At 41.8% G+C, this 26,353-nt stretch overlaps 2 protein-coding genes across 3 annotated transcripts; both read left to right on the plus strand.

Moving 5' to 3' along the window:
• The first annotated feature begins 401 nt into the window (after positions 1 to 401).
• Positions 402 to 19,082, plus strand: SFT2D1 (SFT2 domain containing 1). 2 transcript variants are annotated; one of them, XM_061991604.1, is made up of 8 exons: positions 402 to 554; positions 6,635 to 6,721; positions 8,121 to 8,203; positions 11,608 to 11,689; positions 13,898 to 13,933; positions 14,663 to 14,721; positions 16,117 to 16,146; positions 18,365 to 19,082. In XM_061991604.1, exons 1-8 carry the CDS (start codon positions 492 to 494, stop codon positions 18,402 to 18,404), a joined length of 480 nt encoding a protein of 159 aa, XP_061847588.1. In that variant the 5' UTR covers positions 402 to 491; the 3' UTR covers positions 18,405 to 19,082. The 2 variants fall into 2 exon arrangements, with proteins under 2 accessions (XP_061847588.1, XP_061847589.1); XM_061991605.1 differs by lacking the exon at positions 13,898 to 13,933.
• A 1,696-nt stretch (positions 19,083 to 20,778) lies between these two features.
• Positions 20,779 to 22,539, plus strand: PRR18 (proline rich 18). The gene is given in 3 exon segments (XM_061989645.1): positions 20,779 to 20,883; positions 21,184 to 21,267; positions 21,269 to 22,539. Coding segments are annotated over 3 exon segments (1,101 nt in total). The 3' UTR covers positions 22,181 to 22,539.
• The last annotated feature ends 3,814 nt before the right edge of the window (positions 22,540 to 26,353 follow it).

A 26,353-nucleotide genomic window follows, 5' to 3' on the forward strand; every position in this document is an offset into this window, starting at 1 on the left:
CACGGGGTACTGCGGGGACTCCTCCCGGCACCGCCATGACCCGGCCACACTTGTTACCGATCAGTACCGACATAAGCAGCTTTATTTAACTCCCCGCTCGCGTTGGCGAGCCCATGCAAATCGCGTCTCGGTGCGTAGGGAAATAAGCCAACTCCGCGGCGAGACAGGACGCCGGGACGCACCAAGAATGCCCTTCCTCCTCCCCAGCACCTCCAGCACAGCCGCCCGCCTCGTCCCCACCTGCGCCCTACAAAGGCCTCCCCGGGGGGCAGCAGGGACGTCTAAGAGGTTTTTCTCGTCCCAGCCGCAGCCACCGCTCCCCCGACCCGGGCGCGCAGGCGCGGGCAGCGCCGCCGCCTCACAGCCAACCGCCGCTCCGGCCGCTGCCATGGGCCGCGTCAGTTCCGGTCGGGCCGTCGGCCCGGCAGGGGAGGGTGGTCAGGCCGCTTCCCGTCCCGCCCCGCCTGGCGCGGTTCTGGCTGAGCGGCGGCATGGAGAAGCTGCGGCGGGTGCTGACCGGGCAGGACGACGAGGAGCAGGGACTGACGGCGCAGGTACCGTACCGCCCAGCGAGGACCCGTTCCCCTTGCGTTTCTCTCAGCGCCCCGGTCCCCTTTCCCCGTGGGGTCGTAAGGAGCTGTGACGAGGCGGCGCCGAAGCCTCCGAGCGCCGAGTCCGAACCGGTGTGTGCGGCCTCGGGCGCTCCCGCGTCCCCTGCGCTTCCCCCTACACGGTCTGCGTGTGGCCACCGAGCCCCGTCCCGTGTGCCCCGCCGAGCCCCCCCGGATCGGTCAGCGGGAGGGAAGCGGCCCCAAAACAGAAACGAAAGTTTCGTACTTGCACCGAAGGACGAGATTCATGGGCACCGGGCACGGCCCGGCACGGGAGTAAGCGGTTTAGCGGATTTTCGGTGTGCGGAGGAGCTCTGTCGTGTTGGTGATTTAGGGTCTTTTGGACTTGTTTTCCCCGTTTGCCTCGGGATAACGGGGCTTCCTTGTCTAGTGCTTACTCTTCCTCTTACACGGCCTTGCTTCTTGGTCAGGTAAACAGTACATTTCCTCTCTAAATTGCTTCTCTGTTATGCCTCTGAATTTACAAAGGCTACGACTTTCTTTAGACAGAGTTCTGTGTGTATTGTGCTGAGTTTTTTGCCCCATACTCCTCAAGTTCGATTTAGTTTTTCCTCCCCATTATCTCTTATTGTCGGCATGTTTGGTTTGTCGTTGTTTGTTTCTTTTTTAATGGGTTTGAACACCATACATTTCTGAGACTTCACTTCTAGGTTGAAGCAAAGCTGAACATACTTACAAAGAACAGTTTATACCATCAGATCCCTTGTAATTGGTGTGACTGCAGGTCAAAGTGCCCCACATCACAGAATATCTTAATGCTGTCTGCTACAGGATGTTGGAGCGTGGTGGAGGAAGTTGGAACAGAGAGCAGCCTGGATCTGAGCTGCAGCTAATAAACTTTGGTGAACCAGTACAGTCTCAGCATAGTTGGTGTGTATGGCTTAATATTAGTTCCAGCAGCTTGCTGCTGACATGCTTCAGTTGTCTTTCCACTGAGTTGGTGCTTGTTTTGAAAGTTTATGACCTCTTTGCCACAGTAAAGCAGCTTAGCTTAAATTGTATCCACATCTGACTTGATTCTGGAAGCAGTGCAGCATCTCGGCCCTTCCACAGCAGAACTGGTTGCCAGCATTTGGGAGGGATATGTCAGCTTCTGATCTTATCTCAAGATTATCAAAGACATGCTTACATTTCTGTTAATCTTAAACTCCAAGAGAATTAATTAATCTGCCATCTCCAGGCACGTTTCACTTGGGAGACCATGATGGTGACATAGATTTCTCCTTTACTTGACACTGTGATACTTGTTACAAGGCAGCACTCAATAGATAAATGTGTTAGCATTTGATACTTTGGTGTTTGAGATGCATATCCCTAGGAGGAGAGAGCTGAGCTAGGAATGTGTTATTTGTTGAAAGTCAATAACTACGCTTTGTGTGATTTGGCTATTGCATGTAATGATGCTAAAGCTGGAGAAGACTCTAGATGGGAAAAATCTGCCCATATTTAAACCTGCCTGATACATGATGTAAGTCTTTGGTGTAGCACAAAGAAGCTTCATACTGAAAAGATGAATCGGAATGATCTTTTTAAAATACCCTCTGAAGAAAAAATCAGGTGCTTAGGTCAGACAATGTCTCTGCTGTAGATTTCTCTCAAAAGTAGCAATGTATTTTGGAAATTGTGCCTTTCTTTGGTGAGGAAGGTAATGTGTGACATTCACTAAAGCTATAGTTTTGCAGCTGAATGATGTTGACTATTTTTAAAGTGTGTGCAATAGAGCAAAAAAATACTTGCAGCCATGCAGAGAAGGACACTTTTTAAGAGGTAAGGTTGTGAAAGAAGATGTAAGGTTATGCGTTGTGCGTACAGAAACTTCAGCTGTTTTAGATGACCTCTCTGGAACTGAGTCACGTGTTTGGTCAAAAACAATGGCCCTCTCTTCGAAATAGCTGGTGGTTGTGTAATAGCCATCATATGGTTCATGTTCTCTCTTTATTCTGCTCCTTGATTTTTGCAGAATCATTACTATGAAGTCAGTAGTAATTCCTGTTAAGTGAAGAAGGATGAAAGTATATAATGAGACAACTGTGTAGGGAATCAACAAAGTCTTCCTGGGCACTTCCTAAACTCTTTAGCATCTTGCTGCAAATAGATCAGTTATTCTAATTTTATTTAAAAAAAATAACTAAAGGAATTCATTTTTTAGATCAATAATAAATTGTTAGTATACCAGTGTAATGATGTTGTCAGGGCAGCATGGTGCTGTTCTATCAACATTGACATTCTAAGATAAAATTGGTCTGTTTGATACATTGGCTTGTTTTCTGGATGTAGTTTCATGGTAGTTGTCAACTGACAACTGTCTAAAGCGCTCAACAAGATTTTAGCAAGGAGAGATAGACCAGATATTTAAGCTTCTTATGCTTTACTCTAAAGTGTTGACAGAAAAACAAATAAGGAAGCCAGTTAGGGAAAGATGGAAACATATCACTCTAGATATATTTTAAATATTGTTTAGGAACTCACATCTACAGATGTACCATTGTATAATTGTACATTTCTTTGAAATAGTTTTATCTATTTCTTGCATATTCTCAAATTTACTGTCAAGAAAAGATGAAATAGTTAACTTCCAGAGTCTTTCTTAAAATATGTAAAAGAAAATGTTTCTGTTTTTTGGTTTTACCCACATGGAAAACTTTTACAAGATGGTCAATGTGTGTGTGTGAGAGCCTAGGTAGATTATCAGAATCACAAGAAATGTTTCCGATCAAAGTCAGACATGCAGATTATCATTTAGATCTTTATTGGGTGTGTATAGCAAACTATTCAGTAAAGACACTTATTTGTTCCTCACAGTTTGTGTATTAGTCTCCTGGAAGACCATTCCTTTTGTTTCAGGAAGCGTACCTTCCAGATTTTACTTTTTACTTATGATTTCAATCTCACTATCTTGGTCATTTCTTTGATGTAACTTTTTCTTTGAATATCCTGTGAACAAAAAAATCTTTGCTTCTTGCCCAAGAGTTTGGCATTAAAGCTTAGCTGTAGAAAAGTAAGGATTTCGATTTGTTGCTTTCATTTTCTTTCTTACTGTTTACAAACACGCTGATAAGTGGTGTAGCAAGAAGGGTGTGTTTTACAGGAACTTCCTTGCCACTGCCATGGGACAGTTCTCCATATTAAGCTTGCTCCACATGTCAAATTTGCATGACAATTTTTTCAGTCTCCTGAGAAAAAGCTTCTGCTAATCTGAAATCTAAGATTAGCTCCATGGCTTCTGTTACACAATTAAAAAAAAAAAAGTCCTAATCACCATTACGTTTTTTTCCTGCTTTTGATGCTTAGGCAGCTTCAGCTTTTTCTTAAGCTTCTGGTTCATAGTCTGTGGCTGTAGGTGTGAGGATCTAAGCTGTTACTTCAGGGTGCTTCGCAGCCCCTCTTGCAGAAATTACTGTTCCTGCAGAAGATCCATGAGTAATGAGTAACACAGTGAGATGCTGTATCAAGTCCTCAGCTTTCACAGATTGTAGCCTAGCATTTTAGCACAAGCTGAAATCTGGTTTAAGTAGTTGAACTATTCTACTGGTTACTCAACTTGGTGCAGTGAGGTGCTTCACTACAGGGGTGAAACAGGCATCTTATAACCGGTTTCATTTTCATTGCTTCCATGAAACCTAAAAAATTGTTAAGTCTCGGGGACTTAAAAAATGCATTACCAGATCTCTAGTTTCAGGATTTCAGACGTTGCATTGCCTGGGTTCAGCTCAATAGCATAAATGGTGATGGCATCAAGAATGGTTAGAATCATAGAATCATAGAATCATAGAATGGTAGGGATTGGAAGGGACCTTTAGAGATCATCTAGTCCAACCCCTCTGCAGAAGCAGGGTCACCTAGATAAGGTCACATACGAACATCTCCAGGTGGGTCTTGAAGACCTCCAAGGAAGGAGACTCCACAACCCCTCTGGGCAGCCTGTGCCACTGCTCCATCACCCTCACAGTGAAATAGTTTTTAGAGGTTAGAGGATCAGCCTTCATTTTAGTTTTAATAACTGTTAGGGATTTAAATGAAGATAAAGCTGTTTCTAAACTTACATGAAAAATGAAGTTTCTTGGTAGTTGTTTCAGGAACACTCTCAGTTATGAAGTCTAGAAGAATAGCAGTAAGTGGCAGCAATGTACCTGATACACCTGAAGAAACATTTAACTTCATCCTTTTCCTGTTTTCTAGGCAATCTGAAATGTGTGTTGGGTATGCTGATAGCATTGGCCCATCCACACTTAATTTCTGAGCAGGCAGGGAATGGCTTTTTACTCATTTTTCTTTTTTTTTTTTCCTCTTTTTTGGGGAGGAGGATGGGAGTGCATGATTAGTTGCATGAATAGGTGTTAAGTGAAAGCGTGATTCAAATGGAAATCTCCAGTTCTGTCCTAAGAGCTCTTTTTGCCTGTAGAGCCATTCAGAAGTATGACCATCAAACATGACTGCAGATACTAAACCATCATTCAGTTACTGTTTTTGTCTGTTTCCTTAATGCGTACATAAGGATAAGGAGTTGGACCTAACAAGGTAAGCTGCATCTCCTGACCTTTGGGAAGTTCTTTCTTAACTGCTGAATGCAGAGAAGAGGAAAAAAAAATCTCAACAGTATGGTATCCCAGGTCTTTGCTCAGACAGTATACTGTAAAAGATTATTTTTGGTCTTCTGGCCTCCCTTCTTAAGTAAATATTCAAAGTATTTAATTTGATTAAATAAGTTTAGTATTTTTTTTAAGAAGTAGAAAGTAGCCCATGCCTTTCTTCAGTGACATATGTTCAGATACTGATTTATTACAACACATGAATGTGAGCTTGTACATAGCACTTTCTTTTCAAACTGGATATGGATTCTTCATTTGTACAGATGTGAAATCATTCTAAGTAGTGCCCAAATTTCATTAATTCGCTTACCACTAACTGCAAGAGAAGTTTCTCAAAAGAGAGGAGAAACATCAAGCTCACTGGTTGGGGAAACCTTAACTTGTTTATTTGGTTAGTACTACTTGACTGAAAATATCTATAGACGAGATAACAAGAGGATAGGTTTGCTTGTGGCATCTGATCAAAGAGGAAAATTAGTTTTTAGTAGTCCTCTTACATAAGCTGAAACAACATTTTACTTAAATGTCCAGTTTGGAATGGAAAGTCTATTTAATTTTGGTGACCTGGAGTAAGCTGCAATACATTGTTCTTGCAGCATGGGTGGAGAAGGTGAGGTGAGCATATCTAACAAGTCACTTCTGTGGAAAGGGGTTGTTCTTCTGTTAGCTATGTGGCCCTGCCTCTTCTGTCATTCTCACTGCTTTTCTGACATCTTGCAGAGCTGGTTTGGGTCATGAGTCTTGCACAGGACTAAGTCATCAGAATACAAGGAACACTGGTTTGCTTCCCACTTTGTCAGTTGTCAGCTAGCACAGCTCGGTAGGGACTCTTACAGGTTCTGGAGTCCCATTGGAGAAGCAAGAAGCGACCTACCTTTCAACAGGTCAGCTGTCTGATGAGACAAACTGTGTTAATTTGACTCCACCTTCACCCTGAAAGGAATGGTAATTGAACTGCAATCATAAGTACTATGGATTCTGACTACTAACAGGGAAAGCTGGTATTCCTGGTCTACAGGAACATGCAGTGCTGCACAAATAGATGCATTTGTCTGCAAATTGTGAGAAGGTTCGTTCATTCTTCTGCTTTGGTATGATTGTGATAATTTTCGGTTCAATTGTATGATGAAAAGAAAGCCTCTGAAAGCAGAGTGGTATTATTTGAATGCCAGGATATACCTTCACAGGTTTTGTCTTGTTTGGTTGGTTTGGAAATATGTTTCCAGGTTGCCAGTATAATTTCTTAAACTAAAAGAATTAATATGCAAGCAACTTAAGTCATTGTTTTCTGGCTAAAACAGTATTTTGTTTGAAATTAAGGACTTCCATAGTAAAGAAAAAAATGTCCTTTAGATTGTTCAAAACTGGTTCTGTAATATCCTTTTTTTCTTTTTTTCCTCTCCTCTCACTAAGGTCCTTGATGCCTCAACACTCAGCTTTGGTACTCGTATCAGATGGTTTGCCATATGTTTTATTGCTGGCATTGCGTGTTCTGTGCTTGTAAGTAAAAGTTTGTTGTGGTTTCCCCTCCCCCTCCTGTACTTTACCACTATTCTATAGCAGAACCTTGTTCATATTCACACTTTAAATATGATTTTCTGCTTTCTTTATCCTGTATCCTAAATTTTGTATCACAAATTTAACTGGTCATATTATTTTTAGAATATTTTTTAGTAAAATGGGGGAAAGAAGAGGAAGCTTGAAAGGTTTTTAAAGGCTTAAAGGAACCGCAAGTGTAACCTGCCAGCTCACAAATCAATAGGTGATGACTGGTGGCATGTTGACATTTGAAAAACCTGCTGCAGTCCTATTGATCTTGCGAACAGCAAATCATTTGTTCATTCTTGAACTTGAGGTGTTGGCAGGAGGCTCAAGCCTGCACTTAAAAGTTGAGATATTCATTGATTTGGTCTGTCAAAGTCTGACACAAGTGAGAGCTGTGGTGCAAAGCCGTTCTTCATCTTCATGGGAAGGCCCAGATGCAGGTGAAATAATTACAAGGAATTAACAAGACTGTCAATTTGGGGGGTTGTTTCTCTTTTGGGTTTTCTTTCCATCTCTTTTTCTTTTTTAAATTTCTATTTTTGCAAAGTGTCCTTGGACTTTCCTTGCAAAACACAATTGCACTCTTACAGCTTTTCATGGTTGCCTGTACTGTGGTGTGTGCAAATTGACACCACAGACTCCCACTCAAATTGCAGTTGGGTAGAATAAAGTTGCTTTTTTTCCTTTTTTTTTAGGACACAATGTTCACAGCTTTAATTTTTTTTTTTAATGGGGTTTCAGCGTGTTTGTATTTTTAACTCTATATTTTGCCTCTAATTCAGGCTCTTCTCCCCCCCCCGCCCCCCCCCCCCCCCAATCATAAGAGAGACTGTGATCATCGGGAGGCTTTGGATTTTTTTTTTTATAGTTAGTGGAAAGAAGAGATGTCTGGAAGTGAGAGTTCCAAAATGTTTCTGTGCAGCCCCAGTGCATATCTCGACTTCATGTCAAGATGATTGATTGGAAAAGCAAGGAGATGGTGGATGTTAGTGCAGCTTTATCACGTTTTATCCTCTGTGTGCAAAGGGATATAATATGTAGTGGGGCATTGCAACAAAACTGAAAGTGTCAGAATATAAGCAATTCAAATGACTGTTAGAAACACTGTAAATAAACACTGCCTCGTTGGATAAATATTTTGAAAAGTATTACAAAATATAGTAAACTGGATACATTGTTTTGCCAATAGATGGCAACAGAATCATACCGAGTATTGACTACTAGACCTCTGGGAACAGTACACTCTGCTGGTCTGTGTTAGAATGACACTCTTCGTAGTCTGAAAATGTATTTATAAAGTCTAACTAAATTGAATTAATTAATGACAAACATACAAATAACCTATCTTTTGTAGGGAACAGCATTGCTATGGCTCCCAAAAGGGATCAAACTTTTTGCAGTTTTTTACACCCTGGGAAATATTGCTGCGTTAGCCAGGTACGATTTCTTAATTGTTGTTGGAAAAGTACCCTCCTTTTCATCTACATTTCCGTTTGCTTTTACTCTAAAATGTTGTCTGTGTTGTGTATAAACAACATTGTTTCTGTATTAAAGTGCTGATGACATAAAACCTTGTCTTACGGTTTTAAGGTTATTATAAGTAGTATTGGTTATTGACTTGTTGCCGCCCTGTTGTGATGTCTGATGTTACTGCATGGTGGAGTTACCACAACTGCTCTCTGAAGTGTGGGTAACAAATTGCTGGCTGCATGTTTTGTACTTTTTACAGCTTAGTCCTTCTGCTGGGTACAGAGGTGCCTCAGTTTCAGGGGCAAACTGGTAGTCTGGATGCTTTGTTATTGGAAGGAGCTTTTTGCTTTTGAGAGAGGTCATCCTGTTTCTAGGAAAACCCTTTGAAGAAGGAGAGACTCACAAATTCCTCATTTCAACTGTAAGGCCAGACAGAATCTAAAACGTGTTTGCAGTGTGTTTTTAAACTTTTCTCTTGGTTCTTTGCAGCATTCCCCATAGCTGTTAGTCTTAAAAGATTTGCAGAAGGGATCTCTGAGGATCTAAAAGTCTCCTCTCACTGCTTGAAAGTCGTGTAAGAAAAGTGTAAAAAAAATATTTTCATTGTCTGTATGCCATCTCTTTCTGTCTTGGCATAGTTGAAGCATGGTCATAAGACCTGAAACCCACAGAGTCTGGTTATGACCTTATTTGACTCTGTGACTTCAGTCAAGTCACATAACTTTTGCGTCAAATCATTATTAATCTGTTAAAATTCAGGCAATGTGACATCATTTGAAAAAATGTGGTGTACTGCTTTTTCTCAACATTTTTGTTAGGGGACTAAAATGTTTTTACTGGAATTGAAACTCATTTGTGCAACTATACCATCTTATACTAAAACAAGACAAAAAGTTAATAGTGGAAGGATGCAAAACTGAGTATTTCCCTTTGTCTTCCTTGTTCTTTATTGTTGTTTTTTCAGTGTTTTCTTCTTGTTTCATTTTTCAATCTTTTTTTTTTTTTTTTACCTAGTATTTTGTGAGTGTGCTCTCATTGCTTCAAATTAAGGCAGCATTTTAGAAACTTGGAACTAATTAAGTCTCATTGTCTGTGAACTAAGAGGAAAGCTTTTACAGTAAAACTGGTATTTCTTTGAGGAGAATGATTGAAAAAAATGGACTCTGACTAAAATTAGAAGTAAAAAGAGGCCCCTTTCCCTTTCAGTAGTCCTTTTTGATATGACAGGCAGCTGTATTCTAAGAACAGTAAGAAGTGACACTGAAGTCTGAAATTGACAAGGAAATTTCAACTTATTCAGGCTTGTTTCCAAGTCTGTATTTAAAACAAATGCAGTTACCAGTCTTACTAAATCGTCCTGTCTAGCCTGGTTTTACTATGATTTTTGAGCCACAAATGTGAAAACAATGATACTTATTTGATTCTCCTGTGGCATGATGGGTTATCTTCCACAGAATGTGCGGTGTATAAGAAATATCCTGTGTAAGTGGAGGAAGTATAGATTTTTTTTTTCAGCCTTTGTGCTCAATATGGCTTCTGTCACATCTCTAGAGAAGCTCTCATGTCTGTACTTCAGTGCTAATCAGGCTAGCATCAGTGCATTTTGCTTTCTGTATTTTTTCTGACTGTTTTATGTGGGATGAACCTCCCTCATTTTTACCACCATATTTTCATCATCCTCCTTCTTTCACTAGCTAACTATTTTTTTATTCTGTTTATTCAAGTCCCTTTTTTTTTTTGCCTTGATTTCTTTTTATGGCCCAGCAACCAAGATCTAAAACTACTGAGAAAAAGTTATTTTGGATTGCTATGAATTTAAAACTTTTTTTTTTCTTTTGAATGGAGAAACTTTTTTTCCGTTTAATATGGACTTTTGAGGCCTGTCTACACAACTTAAAGAATAAAAACAAAGTGAAGGGGATAGATATGTAAAGTTGCTGGTAGAAGAACATCTAGATGTGGGAGATCATGGGTTCAGTTTACCATGGGACATGAATTCCTATATTTCTTCTGTCTTAAAAGATAAATCCTTACCAGGCTTATGACTGATTTCAGGAGGGAGCTCTACCAAATTCTTCCTTGCTACTTACTGTTTCACTTCATATAAATAAACTATAAAATGAGTTAAAACCAGGTGTCCTACTCCTACGGAGTAGGAGGGATTCAGACCACCACAAGGTTACAGGCATCCTCACTCTCAACAAATATTTACTCCAAAGCAGAATGTCTTCAGTGACAGGGAGGGGACTCATTTCAGAATACTTGAAGCCAGATAATTTTGGACCCCTCTCTACAAGAAGGACATTGAGGTGCTGGAGAGGATACAGAGGCAGGCTACCAAGCTAATAAAGGATTTGGTGCCTGTCTCATATGAGCAATGGCTGAGGGATCTGGGACTGTTTAGCTTGGAAAAAAAGAGGCTCAGGGGACACCTTATCGCATTCTACAACTACCTGGAAGGATGTTGCAGCAAGGTGGGGATTGATCCATTCTCCCTAGTGACAAGCAATAGAACAAGAGGAAATGGCCTCAAGTTGTGCCAGGGGAGGTTCAGGCTGGATATGAGGAGGAATTTCTTTACTGAAAGGGTTGTCAGGCATTGGAACGGGCTGTCCCAAGAGATGGTGGAGTCACTGTCCCTGGAGATGTTTAAGAGATGGATGGATGTTGCACTTAGGGAAATGGTCTAGTGGTTGGTAGGGCTGGGACAAAGGCTGGACTCAATGATCTGAAAGATCTCTTCCAGATGAAACGAATCTGTGATTCATATGATTGTGAATTCTTGGTTTGTATCACAGTTCTTTGCAAAAATAAATACAGTGTAGTGTTGCTGATGGTTTTCATTATCCTTTCATGTTAACTACAGAGTAGAGGCAACCAGAATGACTTAACACTAAATACTTAAGTTTTTTTCTTCTTTTCTTGGCTTGCTAAGTTTAGGCAAAGTGTTAGCACTTCCCTGTAATATTGATTGTAGCTCCTTGCACACTGCCTGGATAAGAAGTTTATTGCTAAACAGAAATTTTCCATAAAATTTTTGATATTTGCATTCTTTTGGCAAATCAGTTCTTAAAACAGCCTCAACATAAAATTCACTAGACTTCAACTTGACAACCTTCTGCTGTAAGTGATAATGTTTTGGAAAGAATTTTGTGACCAAAGATGACTTGATACATAAGCTGTTTCCAGGGAAAAATTAATGCAGTATTTCACATTTAATTCTGGCAGGTCTTTTGCTAAACACTGAGATACCTTTTTTTAAAGCCTTTGTACTCATCCAACTGTTGAAAAACTGGTTAATTACTTATTGTCTTTTTCAAATAAATATTTGAAAGTAATTTGCCTTTGTTTTGTTTTTTCCCTCCTACTAGTACCTGTTTCCTGATGGGGCCAGTGAAACAATTGAAAGCAATGTTTGAGCCAAAAAGATTGATAGCTACAATTGTGATGTTGGTAAATATACTATCTTTACTTCCATTTACTTAAAAGTTTTCCTTCAGACTCAAACCTAAATCTCAGGTTTTACTAAAAGGAAATTAATTATCTGTCTGTGTGTTCTTTGTACAGAGTGATAATAGTAAAGCTGATTAGGTCTGTGTTATCATAAGGATTATCTCTTATTTAAAAAAAAAATGGAGTAAAATGTTCTTTACTAAACATTTTTTACTAAATGCTAATATTAGGTTGATCATTTTTAATTTATTTTCTTAACAAGTTTCTTCAACAACCAGGATAGCAACACACTTTTCAGCTACTGTGGAAGGTCACTAGTCACCAAGTCTGGCCTGACAGTTGTTTGTTGTCTGCAGTTCTCTTTGTATAGCGTAGTGGTTCAGCACTTTCAAAGCAATGGAGGAAATAAATTTATCTCCCCAAAGTCTAAGAAACCACACGTTCAGCCTCAATTCTCACTTGTGAGGTCCTTCACTTCTTTACTTCCATGATCATCATTTCTTCTTCCAGAAGGATGGAAGAAACAGCTCCATCCCCAGTCTCATAATTCCTCTCCCAAAACTCTGTATTAGGTAGTTTAAAATGAGTTTCTACTCTTGCTGATTCTGTTTTGTTCTTATTTTATTTCTTTTTCCTCTTGATTTGTTTTGATTTGTATTTTTGAAATGTAGTTGGCTCTCCTAGTCTCACTATCATATAGCTTTCTTTTCTAGTTAGTTACTGCTGATGTGGATAAAAGAAAACCCTTCATGATTTCTTTCTGAATGGCTGGTCATATGGGTTGTATCTTCTTTCTCTCACACACCCACATGAAAAAAAAATCTCATTTGAGAAGGTCATGTTTGCTCACATCTTTTGGAGAAGTGACTTGATCCTTGCTTGGACTCCAACTTAGAGGTGACTTTTTTTTTTTTTTTTTGCCATGTCTTCTGAATCATACCAAGTTACAGGTCCTAGGGAAATTCCCTAGGTCTGCAGTAAAAATGTCCAAGAATATCTCTGATTCTCTGCTGTCTCTCTTGAGAACAAATTCTCTAACGTCCAACTGAAGGCCTAAGCCAGACACTAGAACATTATTTGCTGTTACCCAGTCATCCACTGTGCTTATACATAGTGACAAAAAAAACCCCAAAACTTGCTTTGAAAGCTGAAACATGACATGTCAGGGAAATGAAAGGAAAACAGAGGGTAGAAAACATGTCATAGACTTACCTACCTGTGCAGAGAAGCTACCAAGAAGGTTAGGAAAAGACAGAATGAAGGCTTCATCTGGTAGCATATGGGAACATTGGATGAGAGCTAAGACTGCTAAAATGGAAAAATCCAGTAATATAGAAAAGAACTGGTAAACTCCTAAAGTTTAGATATATTTGTCTGTTTTCTTTCCCATTCTAACACAAAACTAGACTTCTAGATAGCTCAGGAGTTACAAATGTGTTTGGGAAATTTTAGAAGAGTCTTTTTCTTTCAATAAACCCATTTTTTTTTCTGTGAAAATTTATTTGGAGTTTTGTTCTGTTTTCTACTATTTGTATTGACAAATGGAGGAAGATGGGTGAGATTTAGTGGACAGGTTCAAAGTGATGCTTGCACAAATGGTGTCATTCATTTGGCATGGTAAACCGTATCATTGTAATGTTCCATCAAAGGTGTGTGAGTAGCTTGAAGGAAGACTAGTGAGCTTTTTCGCTGTGTGTGAAGCAGCTGCTCATTGCTAGCAGAAGCAGTAGAGCCTGTGTTAATTGTAAATGGGTGTTCTTAATAATGGCTTGTTTTTAGTGATGTCAGATGTTGGTGCTAGGAATACTAGATCCAAAACTATGTTGAAATAACAGTTCCCAGATTACTTGGTTGCTTTCAAGCAAGCATTATCATCTAAGCCCACCTCTCAGTAGACCTAAGACATAAGGCTTACACAAACCTAGTTAGACTCCTAATGGTCTTGAAGTCATTTCCTGCCTCCTCTTACTTCTAGAATGTCCCAGCCCTTCTGGTGACAGAACAGATCATAGTGTGCTTTGGGGGACACTGCATTACATACACAATTCAGTGTATTGTCACAGTTTGACAGCCTTTGGCCATGCTTGTCTCAAGAGTCAATTCCAAAAATGCAAAGTACAGTAACTTTTCATGTTTTCAGTGTGTATTTGCTGTGTTGTGTAGTTGTGTATTCATACTTTTTCTGTCTCCCCTTTCATCTCTTCCCAGCTTTTCCTAGTATTGACTCTGTGTGCTGTATTCTGGGTAAGTTAGAATATGTTGTTCCTCTAAAGAGCAATCTAGCTTGGTTAGTTTAAGACTTATACTACAGTTTTAGCATACAGTAAAAATGAGCCTCTGCATGTTGCATGGGTGTTTTCATTTGCAGTTGAATTTAGGTGGAGCAATGAGCCTTGCTGGCTACAAAGCCAAATGCACTCTTCTACCTGCATGTGATGTAGATGAGAATACGAAATCTAGAGAGTCAGGTTCAGTCTGCAGACCTCTGGACAAGCAAGTTAAAAGTCTCAGTGATGTGTGTTTATGTCAGAGAATATCAGAATATATCATGATCTTTAGAAACCAGAGATATTTAGCACAGAGACAGAATAAGTGCCTTCATGGATCTTGATTAAAAACTAGCTGTAGTTCTATGTTCCATAGAAGTAAATACGTAGCTGAAGTGAACTTCCATATTTGCAGAAGTGCGGCATCAGAAACAGAAGTGACAAGTGTTAGCATTGATTCTGTTAAATGTTTTCAAAGCTAGAGAAAGTTTTTATGGGTTTTTCATAGCACGATGAAAATGGAGTGATGAATGAAACAAATGGAAAGTCATTAGAGTGGAAAGGAGTAGTAATTTAAGTTAAGACAAGGAAATTCAGGCATCATCAATTAACTAAATTTTTGGCTCTAAACAATTACAACAGCCTGTTCAGTTTAGACTGGTGCAAAATGAACTAACATGCAGTATTTGCTTTATTTTTTACTTAGTGGAACAAAAAAGGTTTGGCAGTGTTATTCTGCATATTGCAGTCCTTGGCAATGACGTGGTAAGGTTCTTAAAATTAATTTTAACTTCTTCTCTCTGCCCCTACACCAGCATGATTATAAACCTATATATATTTATCCCTATGTGTTTTGCATAACATAAGTGTGCCCAAATGCTAGCCTCAATCTGTTTTTCTAAGCTAGGTTGTGTAACTTCAGCAAAATCAATATGCAGTCGTCTTGCAAAAATGGTTATTTTTAAGTATATTCTGCAACATGTGAATTTACTTGAGACATTATGAAAGGGAGATATATGCAAAAAAAATTCTCATGCCTTTTCTCTGTTGTGAAATTAACAGCATATTCATATGCTCTGCTTTTGATTATCTCCCCCCCTTTTTTTTTGAGTTCTAGCTGAATTTTCCCTTTTGAAGCATAAGAAAACTAAATAACTTTTTCATACAGTGTGTCCTGCCCCAAGAATACTCAGGAGCACTGGCTAAAAGTGGGTGAGGGGGTAAATTCAGTGCAGCAGGTGCTGTGAGGACTAGCCAGATGCACTCAAGGGCTAGGCTTGTGAATGTATGAGCACAGTTAAGTGAATTCCTTGCCAGCCTGGCAGGAGTTTTGGAAGTTACTGCCTTCTCCATGGAGATACAGCTGAACATACTTGGTCTCCTTGGTCCAAATGAATTACTTGATACTCTTAGCTGATCCAAGGTGACCACAGTTCTTGTTAGAACTTGCCCTGAGCATGCAGTGTCTCTACTGAACATGCAAATAGTTGTTATTTTGTTCAGGATGGGACTGTTGGGCATGATGCTGGGTCCAGGTTAATGCTTGATACTAGATAGAGGGAACATTGCTAACTCAAACTATGTTCTACATGTTTACAGCAGACAGCTTCACATTTGATAAGTGTCTAGTCCTTGATCAGGCTGGGCATGAGAACAAAATGTAGCCTGGAGGCTGGTAAGAAGCAGATTTCAGAGGATGACAGATTTATCAACTGTTTGATTGTCACAACTGTGATGTATTATGCATAGTACAGCTTACTTAGAGTTACAGAAAATAATATGATGTACATTTTTATAGCAATGGATACTGTCTTTTAAACTGGAAAAAGTTGTCTGTATCATCTTGAAAAATAGAGATTTCCCAGAAATGGCCATTCCTTTTGAAACTGGTAAAAACCTGCTTTTTAAAGTTTATGTGTATATAGAAGTTATGAACCATGTTTTTTAAAAAAAGGAAAAATAAACCAGGGAATCCTTGGCAGTAGGTTTAGTTCTTGCCCAAAGGTGTCTTCTTTTCTCAGGTAAGCATGAAATTGAGTTGATTTTGTTTAAAGTTCCATTACAACAGGTTGCTTTTATTAATGCTGCACTAAAGTGAAGTAGTCTGGTTCTAAAAGAGACATAAACACTGTCAAATATACTTCTTCCCTGTTTTTTCAGGTATAGCCTCTCGTATATTCCTTTTGCAAGGTGAGTCTGTGTAATCACATGTTAATAAAAGTCAGTTATCTTTAGGCTAAGGAGGGGGGAAAAGTCCCTAAAGTTGATATGTGAAAAAACATAACCCTTTCATTTTAATTTTTAGAAAACACCATACCTGAACTCAAAGTAACCCTGAATATAAGTTCTAAATACAAGTAAAGTGCATAGAAACTTTCTTTGTTAAATGTCGTTTTAGTTTTCCTCCCTGAAAATAAATTCTTTGTTTACTTTCTCCAGTGATTTAAAAATGCATTGATGCAATAATGACTTCTCCAGTACTTACATTAAAGATAACTTGTGGATCTGAGGTCTTAGTTAAAAGCAAACAAAACAAGTGTTGCTTCAGCTGCTAAATCAACTTCCTAATCCCTCCATCATTTTTAGGAGAGGCAAAGGCAATGCTTCATGTTAATTTTCATTTTTGGCAAGCCTCTCTCTTTGTGTGTGTACTAAACAGGAGCGAAAGCTAGAGTGAGACACCACACACAGCTAAACAAACAGAAGAATCTATTTGTTCTTGTTCACGTAAAATGCAGTTTGATCTTTCAGCAGTGTTGTTTTGGTTTTTTTAAAAGGAATGCTTCTGTGTCTCTATATTACTTGAGTTTTCTGTAGTGAAAGCGGGGAAAAAATGAATACAAAGCCTTGCCTATCACTTTCTTCCGATACCTTCTGTAGTGTTTCTGTAACTTTGCTGAAAAATCTGTACTGTGCTTTGTTTGGGTGTTTTGGGTTTGGTTTTTTTTAGGGCTTCAGATTTGACCTAGGAAGGATTAAACCATATATGTAAATATTTTTTTTAATCAATAATTACAATAGATTAAAAACTGAAGTCAGGCTTCAAATTGTCATCTCACTGTTCTGACATCTCGAGCTAACCCAGTCACAAGTAGTGTTCTGAATTCCCACAGTTCCTGTGGCCATGGGATAGTCTCAGTAGGGTCATTTCTTCTTTTTTTTCTTCCTATTATTTAATGTGCTGCTCTGCACAGAAAACAAGTTGACCTAGTCACTGATCTGTTCTTGCCTACCAACAGGACTTTATGTTCTGGTCAGAAAAACATTGGGTTATGTGCATCACTGAATTTCTTTGTTTTCATTTGTCTATTAGATTTTATGAGCCGAACAACTGGGTTTTACACAGGCTGCTTTCAGTAACTCAGTGTTTTTTGTCAGGGATTCTTGAGTTACTTGTTTCTGTGGAATGCTATCTTAAATTTCTTGTATAGGCTGCCTTTCCTGCAGCAGTAGGGATCTAAACAGTGTTAAGTGCCAGAGAACAGTATTAAGTAATTTGTTTAAAATGTGCCTTCAGCTTGATTTCAACAAACTTCTCATTACTTATTTTAACCCTGTTATGGTTTACTCTTAATAGTAATTTACATGTTTGTGGCTATTTTTTCCGATCAATGGTGGTTAGCATGACAAAAAAAAAACCTCTCCAACCTAAACAATGGTTACAACAAAAACCCAAACCACCACCACCACCCAAAATTCCCAACAATAGCAGCAAAAACCATACATACAACAACTTTAATGAGTCACGATGGTATTTGTCTGTGTTTTTTCAAATTTGACTAACAGCAGAATACAAATTCCACTCCTTAAGTTGTTCCATTTTTGAGAAATGAAAAATAAAGGAGACTCTGAGTGATTTAAGTAGAATAGTCAGAAAACAGTTTCTGCATTGTGGGCTAAAGAACTAAACCCCTTCAGATCTTTGAAACATTAAGGCCAAGCCAGTTCTCCATCCTGCGTTGTTAGTACACACACTTTGCAGTGTGCTGGTCTTAACTCCAGTGTGGCTCAGCCTCAAAGCACCTGTGCCTTGTGGGGCTGTTTGGATTGGGCAGGCTTCTCAGCCCTGCCCATGCTGGCCAACCTTGGAAAAATGAGGCTTTGGCCTTCATGTGCTGCAGAACAATGTTTAACACTGGGTGTGCATTTTAGCATGGGCTTAAATGTAAACGCTGTGGAAGACTCATCGGGCTGGAGCTTCAGAGCAGGCTGGAGCTTTTGCTTTAGGTGGTGCTTAAATGTACTCAACCTTAATGATGGCTGTTAAGATCCTGCATTTGATAAATAAACCATTCTTTTTTTTTTTCTTTATTTTATGTAATATTTTTTCTTTAAAATATGCAATGGTTGAAATGTATGTAATGAAAATAACAAGTGTCTTAACTGACTCTTTTTTTTCTTTTTAAAGGGATGCTGTGATCAAATGCTTCTCATCCTGTCTGGCATAAATTAAAAGCAGAAACCACTATATTCTTGAAAAGTCAACTTTTATTCTGCTGTGGAATTTTGCTGGGAAAACTACACTTTTCCACTCATGAACTACTCAGTAGAAGTACCCAGTTTGGTAATTTCCTTGTCTTTTGCATTTGAGGGCTTAAATAATTTTTACTAGAAACAGTTTTAAAAATAAATTGGGTGAACTGTTTGTGTTTACCCTATACCTTTTTGACTTTTCTTTTTTTAACAAAAAAGTATTTAAATCCTTTATGCAGAGTAGTCTTAAAACTACCTTGCATCTGGTAGCAGTTTACTCCCCAGTGGAGGAAAACCACTAAGATCTGGGTAGTGTGCATCAAGATTTCATTTACAGTCCTGTCTAAAATTTGCAGTGTGCCATTTATGTTTGTATATTATTCACTGTATGCTTTTTCCAAAGACAGAGTTTTATAAATGTTGTAAAGATTTGGTAAGTTATAATTAACTGCTCCTTGGAAATGTCTATACATGTGCCTTATGGAAAAGAGCTTAATGAGAATATGTGAAAGGTCTGTTTAAAGCTTGTTGAATTTTATTAAAAAGCTCTATTTTAAATGACTTTTTTTTACTTTCATACTTAAATACTTCATATTAGAAGAACTCATGGCTAATATATAAATGAGATGTGAAATAAAGTAACTTTAAAGGCACCTAAACTATTTTTTTTATTTAGGAATCAGCTGTAGAGGTTGAAAATTTCAGCATTCTGCTTGAATAAATATGAAAATACAAAAAGTGGGATATGTATATGATTCTGTGCAAATTTCATTATTAGATGTGCAGAAGCAGCTTTAAAGCTTCCCTGTGTTAGTATTTAGATGAACTGATCATTCTGACTTAAACTGGTAACAGATGGCAGTGAAATAACTCTAATACTTTACCTAGCTCCAGTAAGATGTCCTCAATTCTAGTATTCTGCAGCTAAAAGCCATTCAGGAGCAAAGTTAAATCCTTAATGTTTGAGGATTGATACTATAAAACACGAGGTTCTTTTTAGCAAAGGGTGGATGTGCTTGATTGCTTTTGTTTTTATACAAGTTTTGTTGGTTTTGGTTTTTTTTTCCCTACTAATCCACAAATAGAAGAAGGATGTGAGCTGCTGTGTTAGGAAGGGGGAAGAAACCCTGTCTTTTAGTATTCAGGGTTCAGACTAAAGAGACAAATGGCAACACATCCCTGTTAAATCTCAGTGTGTGCTTCACAAAATAGCAACATCATTTGGGGAAGCTATGTAAAGGATGACTGCATGATTTTGCACATGAACTACCAACCACTCTTCACCTTCTAGTGACTAGTAATAATGAAGTGCCAGCAAAGCATCCTTCCTGCTGGTGATAGGGGACCAGGTGTCCCCAGGCCTGCTGCAGTGACAGCCTCTCCAGCTTGCCCATCACAGCCTTTGGGTGCTGGTGGGCCCCTGAGTCAATGTTTTAGTTCCTTTTAGTTTTCAGTTTGCACTTAATATAAACTAGTATGTGTGTAGGTAGCAATGGGTGTCAGAGGCAGAGAGAACCATTTGCCCAGCTGCTGTTTCCTCCTGGGACACTGACCATAACTGACATTGGGGAGATCCCCCGCAACCTAGGCAGGTACCTCAGGAGCAGCTACTTGTTCACACCAGAGATTGTTTTGGCTATCAACCGCTACTTCTGGTACATAATCACTGTAGTCTTTAACTAGAGTGGTATCGGTCATTCAGGTTGGGCTTTTTTTTGTGTGCTGTGGTAAATAACAAAGTAAATGTTTGAGTTAACATTTGGTTAACCAGAACAGAATGGACTCAGTTCCATATATTGGTAGGTTTTTATACGTGCTTAGGTCTGTTACATCATGTGCTTTTGTAGTTGTTTTTTCTCACCTACACCTTTAAGGATTCACTTGTCTCATCTGCACACAAAGCCCACACCATGTTCTTTCATTGATGTCTTCTGTTCCTTCACATCAGATACTTGTTTCCTGGGTATGAGTATTCCAAAACTTCACAGTTGATGCATCCTCCCTGTATGATACCCTTTATCACAGCGCGAAACCATTCCTATTGAAGATCTCTGTCCCTGTGGATTGCATACATCCTACCTCTCTGATAAAATTCTGGTACCCTAAAGTAGCACGGGGAAGTAAAATCTATAGAAATTACATAACATGACTTCTTAGACAAAATTTTGGAGTGATGGTCATTTTGGATTCACAGGAAATACATTACTAGTCCATGAAACCTCACCACACCTTTGCCCTGTGTAGGGTACTTTAAAGGGTAGGAAATGACTGCCTGCTTTCCTCCTTCAAAACAAACAACCCAAGCAAAACAAACAAAAAAAACCCCCACAAACAAAAGTGTTGATCAATATGTTCTGCTTCACTCATACAAAGGAGGGAAAAGTGTCTCCAGACTTCATTGTCAAGCCAGGCTGCACCTGTCATCCAAGGGACTTGGGCAGTTGGGGGTTCTGGGTAGGTGCTGCTCTAGGTCGAGGTGTGGCTGCTACTAATTTTGTCCACCTGCCTCGCTTCGCGGCAATTCGAGTAGTCAAGAATCCCAAAATACGGTTCGAACACGGCTGAGGGTGGGGCGTATAACGTATTTTTAAAGGCTTGCCCGGTGACCCTTGGACACTTGAGGATTTCGTGAGTAATTTTCGTGAGTAATTGCTGCCCTCCGAGGCGCGAATCCCGCCGTACTTTCCCTTGGGGGCAGCCGTGGGCCGGGCGGGAAAGGCAGCAGGCTCAGCTAGGGCGGCTTGACCGGGGAAGACCCTCATCCCCGCCCGCACGCCCACCCCGCGCCGGGAAAGGGTGTTCCTGGGGCGGGCAAAGGGCGGGAAGAGAGGCGTGTTATAGAGCGGAGAAAATAAGCGGTGGCTGTCGGCGCAAACGGAGCCAGCACCCCACGCTGCTGCCGTCTCTAGCTATGGGGCTGCAGCCCCGGCGCGCAGCAGGACCATGCCCGCCCGCGGGGCGATGCACCGCGCTGCCCGCAGCGCGCACCGCTGCTACCTGGGCCCGCAGCGAGGAGCCGGAGGGAGCTCCCGGGCGCACCGCCTCCCTGCCACCTATCCTGCCGGCACCTGCCGCTTCCCCCGTCGCCGCCCGGGCGCAGCCCAAGAAACCGGCGGCGCCGGCCTCTAAGAAGGCAGCGCCTCGGCCAGGGGAGGAGAAGGCAGCGAGGAAAGTGCGGGGAGCGCCCCCGGAGCGGGCGGGTCCCCTCTCCAGCTCCTGGCCCTGCTCCTCCCTGCAACGGCAACCGCCGCGGAGGCCGCCGGCCGAGCGCGGGGCGCGGCCCCAGCCCGCCGCGCAGCCGCCGCCATCGCAGCCGCGGGGCCGTCCCGGGGCGCCGGGGCCGGGCAGCCGCTCCTGCGAGAGCCTCGGCGGGGTGGCAGCGGAGCCGGCGGGGCGGTTCTCGCTGAGCCTGCCACCCGAGGCCGTCCGGGTGCTGCAGCGGCGCAGCCTGGAGCGGCAGCGGGGGCAGCCCGCCCTCTCCCCGGGAGGCAGGCTGGCCCCGGCCGCGGCGCGGCGCGGAGCCCGGGCGGGCGGCGGTGACCTGCGCGCCCTGCTGAAGATTTCGCTGCTCAACGACAGGCACCGCTACGACGACGAAGAGTACGAGGAGGAGGAGGCGACGGCGGCGGGCACCGCGGTGGACGAGGGGCTGGTGCGGAAATGCACCGAGTGGCTGCGCGGCGTGGAGAGCGCGGCCGGCCGCGACCGCTCGGACGGGCTGGAGGCGCTGCCGCACCTCGGCACCCTCTGAGCCCCGCCACGGAGTGGGGAGCGGGGCCTGGGGGAAGGCGGTGCCCCCCGGCGCTCCGCCGAGCATTCATGTCCTTTGTGCTGTCGTCCGCGCCGGGGAAGACCCGGCGGGAGAGGGTCGGGGCTGCGCGGCGGGGTCCGCGGCCCGGAGCCAGGCACAAAGGAACGGCGCCGGCCTGCACCCGCCCGTTGTCCCGGTGCCGGGGCTGAGAGGAGCGGGCTGTGGACGTCCCGCCTCGGCCGTCCTCCACCGCTTTTTTTTTTAAGACTTCTGACTACTTTTTAAGATGTACGTCATGGTTTTGTATATTTGTACATAAAAGTTCGTTTTTATTTATTTGAATAAACAGCTCGACTTTTGCGTTGCAGCAGCCTCAGTAGCTTCTGGTTGGGCTGGTCCTCGTCCGGCAGCGGCCGCCACAGCGCGGGCGTTTCCTGGCGAGGTGTCCTCGGGATGAGGATGGAGAGCTGACAGGCGTGCGGAGAGCGTGTGCAGTTCAGATATTTGCTTGTTTGTTTAGGGCGGCTGCTGATAGAGGCATCAGCAGCTCGGCTCCAAACAAAGCACTACGAGCAGGCGCGGCGACGGGGATTCGGCGAGGCGAGCGGCCCGCTACGGAGGCTGGGTAAGGAGGGGGCAAGGGCGAGCCCGGCCCTGCCGGGGGGCATCGCGGCGGCGAGCAGCTCCCCTCTCTCCCGAAGCCCTGGACAATAGGAGGACGGGAGCAGGGGCGGGATGAAGCTGCTCCTGCTCCCCTCCCCGCTCTCGGGGCCGCGTTTACGCTGGTGAACGAGAGAAGAGAGTTGGGTCTGTAGACTGCGTGATTTCACCCTCCTCCCGGGTAGTAATTCAGTCACATCCTACCTTTCCAGCTGCTGTTAATGTATGAAGTGGAGCGGGGAGGGAGTGCCGCGGCAGCATCCTTTGTCGGCGAGTCCCTGGCCTCCCCCTCTGAGACCCGCCGCAGCCTCCCCGGCATCCTCCCGCTCCAGGCTGCGGCCCTTACCAGATGCTTATCTGAGTTCCGTGTTCTGGGAAACGAGGAGGGAGCGGGAGAGGAGAAATGTATCAAAATTATTGGTGGAAACGGGTAGGGAAAGGTAAATCTGAAGAGTCTTACATTTGTCTAGTCCACTTAACTGCCACATCCAGCTTCTTAGAACAAAAGTGAGACCTAGATACTTATTATCCCAAATGGTAAGCATTTTGCAAATGAATGTTTTGGCATGTGGGATCATGTTAAGTTGAATTTATTTAGTGGAGTAAAACAGTTTAGTGCCACAAATTGGGAATTAATACATTTTACATTGGTGCCATTTGTTTACACCAAATGACATCTTTGTTGACTATGATTTAATAATCATGGGAGATAAATCTCTTTATGGATGAGTTGCATAACGTAGTCACGTGCTACATTTTATGCAGTGTTCCATTCTTGCTCCAGGTTTGTTCAAACAGTTATTTTATGTTCCCTCTGCAGTTTCAGGGGTGACAGGAGAGACACCTTGAGAAATTATTTATTCAATACATTGATACAGCCTTTGAAAAAAAACAATGAACCAAAATAACACAGATGTGAAATAGCTATGCTCAAAGGCCAGAGAGAAAAGCATGGTGTGTGAGAATGTATGGACAGCAATTCTATTTAATTTTAGCAAATGTATAGAGTAATTTGTGGTTCTAACTATAAAATGCAGGTATCTTCATATCATTTGAACTGAGTTTGCATGTAGTTCTGTTATTCATCAATTTTCAGTTACATCTTCAGGCAAATCTACTTCAACAATTGCAAATTTTCTGCCAAATTTGATTTATGCTAGGTTGATGTCAGAACCACTTTTTTGGTTGTGGTTTGTCCCTCTTATGAGGAAAACAGCAGTAGTTGAGCTGTAGCTGAGTTTTCCTCATGTGTCTTGGGAATGCGAGTTTGTAAAGGAGTATCCTGGACTCTTACAAATGTTGTTCCTTAAAGCTGCTCTGTGCTTTCAGTTATAATCAGTGTCTCCAATTGCAACGAAATCACTCATTAAAGGTTGAAGTATGGGAAAGCTTACTTGTAGAGCTGAAAGCTGCTTTGTTCAGAGGCTGAAGTGTGTCAGGAGATACAATAAATTTGAAGGTTCCATTGTCATAAAAACTGAAACCTTCCCACTGGCACCAACCTTAGTCAAGAGTTAACTTGTGCAGTCTTTTCATTAGTGACTTCCTCTTTTCCTCTGGTGGACAGGATGGAAGAGAAAATAACCTATACCTCCCTACCCTTCACTTGCTCCCCTAAGGTTTAAAATCCTTCTTGATTCTGGAGATATCATGCCTCCTTACATCATTCATCCCCCCATGGAAGAGAAGTAGGATAGTAGCCCACTGGGGTGAAACAATGTCACTGCTGCACCTGGATTGGGTGAAGGTGAGGAGAGCCTCCCCAGTGAGGACAGGGCTGCCACTATCTCCTCTTATTCTCAGCCTGTGGAGCTGCCAGTATGGCCCAGTGTGTGAATTAAGGTAAGTAATATACTGGTGAATAGATTAGATGTGTTCAGGAATAGTTTCGAGTTTGCATAAATCTGCTTTTGCCACAAGAACCAACAAGGAGCCTGGAAGTCACTACATTTGCTTTTTTGCAGTATATTAGTTGTCTTTAAAGCACCTCAGCCTAAGCCTCCCACTCATAACCCTTTTAGCTGCTGAGGGAGAGTTATGAGCATCTGGCGCCATGGATGCTGAAAATAATCGATACTTGTCTCAGGGTAGATAGCTTCCCTTCCTCCTTCAGACACATCAGTATGATTTATGATGGAAAAGGGGGAGAAAAAAAAGACACCACATATTCTGCGTCGGTTTCTTTTTTAAAAGGTAAATAATAAATGGTATTGACCTTACTGCTGTTTCTGAGCAAACCTGGAGAAGACAAGCACAGGTGAAGCCCATATTCCTATAGCAGTCCAGCCCCAGCCTTGTGCTTTGCTGAGTTTGCTCTCTGCTCTATGGTTCCAGACCAAACCTCAACTTTCCCACCCTACTGACACAATTAGTACCACTTTTTGGGGTTGTGGGTTGTTTTTTTTTAATTCAATTTGAGGGGAGAGCATGTTGTTGCCTAGCTTTTATATTCTTTTTGTGCTCTCCTTCACAACAAGGCTTGCAAAGCCCAGACAAGCAGCGCGGCCTACCAGCTGTCGTTGAGCATCCCCTCCAGCCCTTCCCAGCCTGGCCAGCCAAGGGATCGCACAGACTGCTGGAGGGAAGGCCTCTGAGGAAGACGTGAATGTTTCTTTTTCCTTCCCAGTAAGGAAAATCTGAAGCAAGTCTCTCAAAATAGTGCTGATACTTTGTAATTCATAGATGCTCTTGCTGCTTCTGAGAATACAGGGAAAATCTTGTGACACTGACAGTAGCAGGGCTGCTGGGTTGTTGGGCTGCAGTTGAGATCTCCACCCAGGCTTCGGGAGCAAGCCAGCCAATGGATGATGTGTGGATGAGGAGCTTCCTCCAGAGGAAGAAGCTGTCTCCCAGTGAAAACAATGACGTGAGTGCATAGACAACAAAATAAGAGCTTTTATCTCCTTTTAATTTTAATGAAAGAGTTGCTGAAGGTTTTTCACTAGAATGTTATTTTAAGTTACTTTCTTCCCTTCTTTGCAACGGATGGTGAAGGCTTGAGGGCTTTGTAACAGCTTAAGGTTTGTGGGGTTTGTTTTGGGTTTTTTTTAATATAAAAAGGAAGATATGAAAAACATCCAGTCTGTATTATACACTAAAGTGTCTTGAGGTAATGACCTTAGGTCATTCTTACTGTGAGAGCTCACATCTTGGGTGGAAGTGCTAGGTGTAATAAAATCTTTAAGAATAATTTCTGCCCTTCAAATTTGCTTCACATTGTGGATAAATGAACTGTTGAGCGAGGGTCAACTCACCTTCAGTGTGTTTGGCTTTCAGCATGCTGGCTAAAGGAATGTGATAGTTTCATCCTCTTTCCTGTCATCATCATGTTCTGAGTGCTGGTAAAAGCTGAGCTTTGAATTAGAAGTTAAAAAAAAACTAGCACAGAAGCTCTTAGCTTCTTAGCAATTAGAACAAATGAGAGTAAATGGAGTAATTTGTGATATTCTCTTTGTTTTGGGATTTTTTTTAACATTCACTTGGCTGCCCAAGTTTCACCCCATTGGTAGAGTG

Source organism: Colius striatus, chromosome 2 (genome assembly GCF_028858725.1).
Source record: "Colius striatus isolate bColStr4 chromosome 2, bColStr4.1.hap1, whole genome shotgun sequence".
In the NCBI taxonomy this organism is placed as follows: Eukaryota; Metazoa; Chordata; class Aves; order Coliiformes; family Coliidae; genus Colius; species Colius striatus.

Excerpts from the sequence above, each read along its gene's own strand:
- SFT2D1 (XM_061991604.1), top strand. The coding sequence starts at position 492 with ATGGAGAAGCTGCGGCGGGTGCTGACCGGGCAGGACGACGAGGAGCAG. Across the intron at positions 13,934-14,662 it reads CTCTGTGTGCTGTATTCTGG|TGGAACAAAAAAGGTTTGGC; the intron begins GTAAGTTAGAAT and ends TTTTTTACTTAG. Across the intron at positions 14,722-16,116 it reads CAGTCCTTGGCAATGACGTG|GTATAGCCTCTCGTATATTC; the intron begins GTAAGGTTCTTA and ends CTGTTTTTTCAG.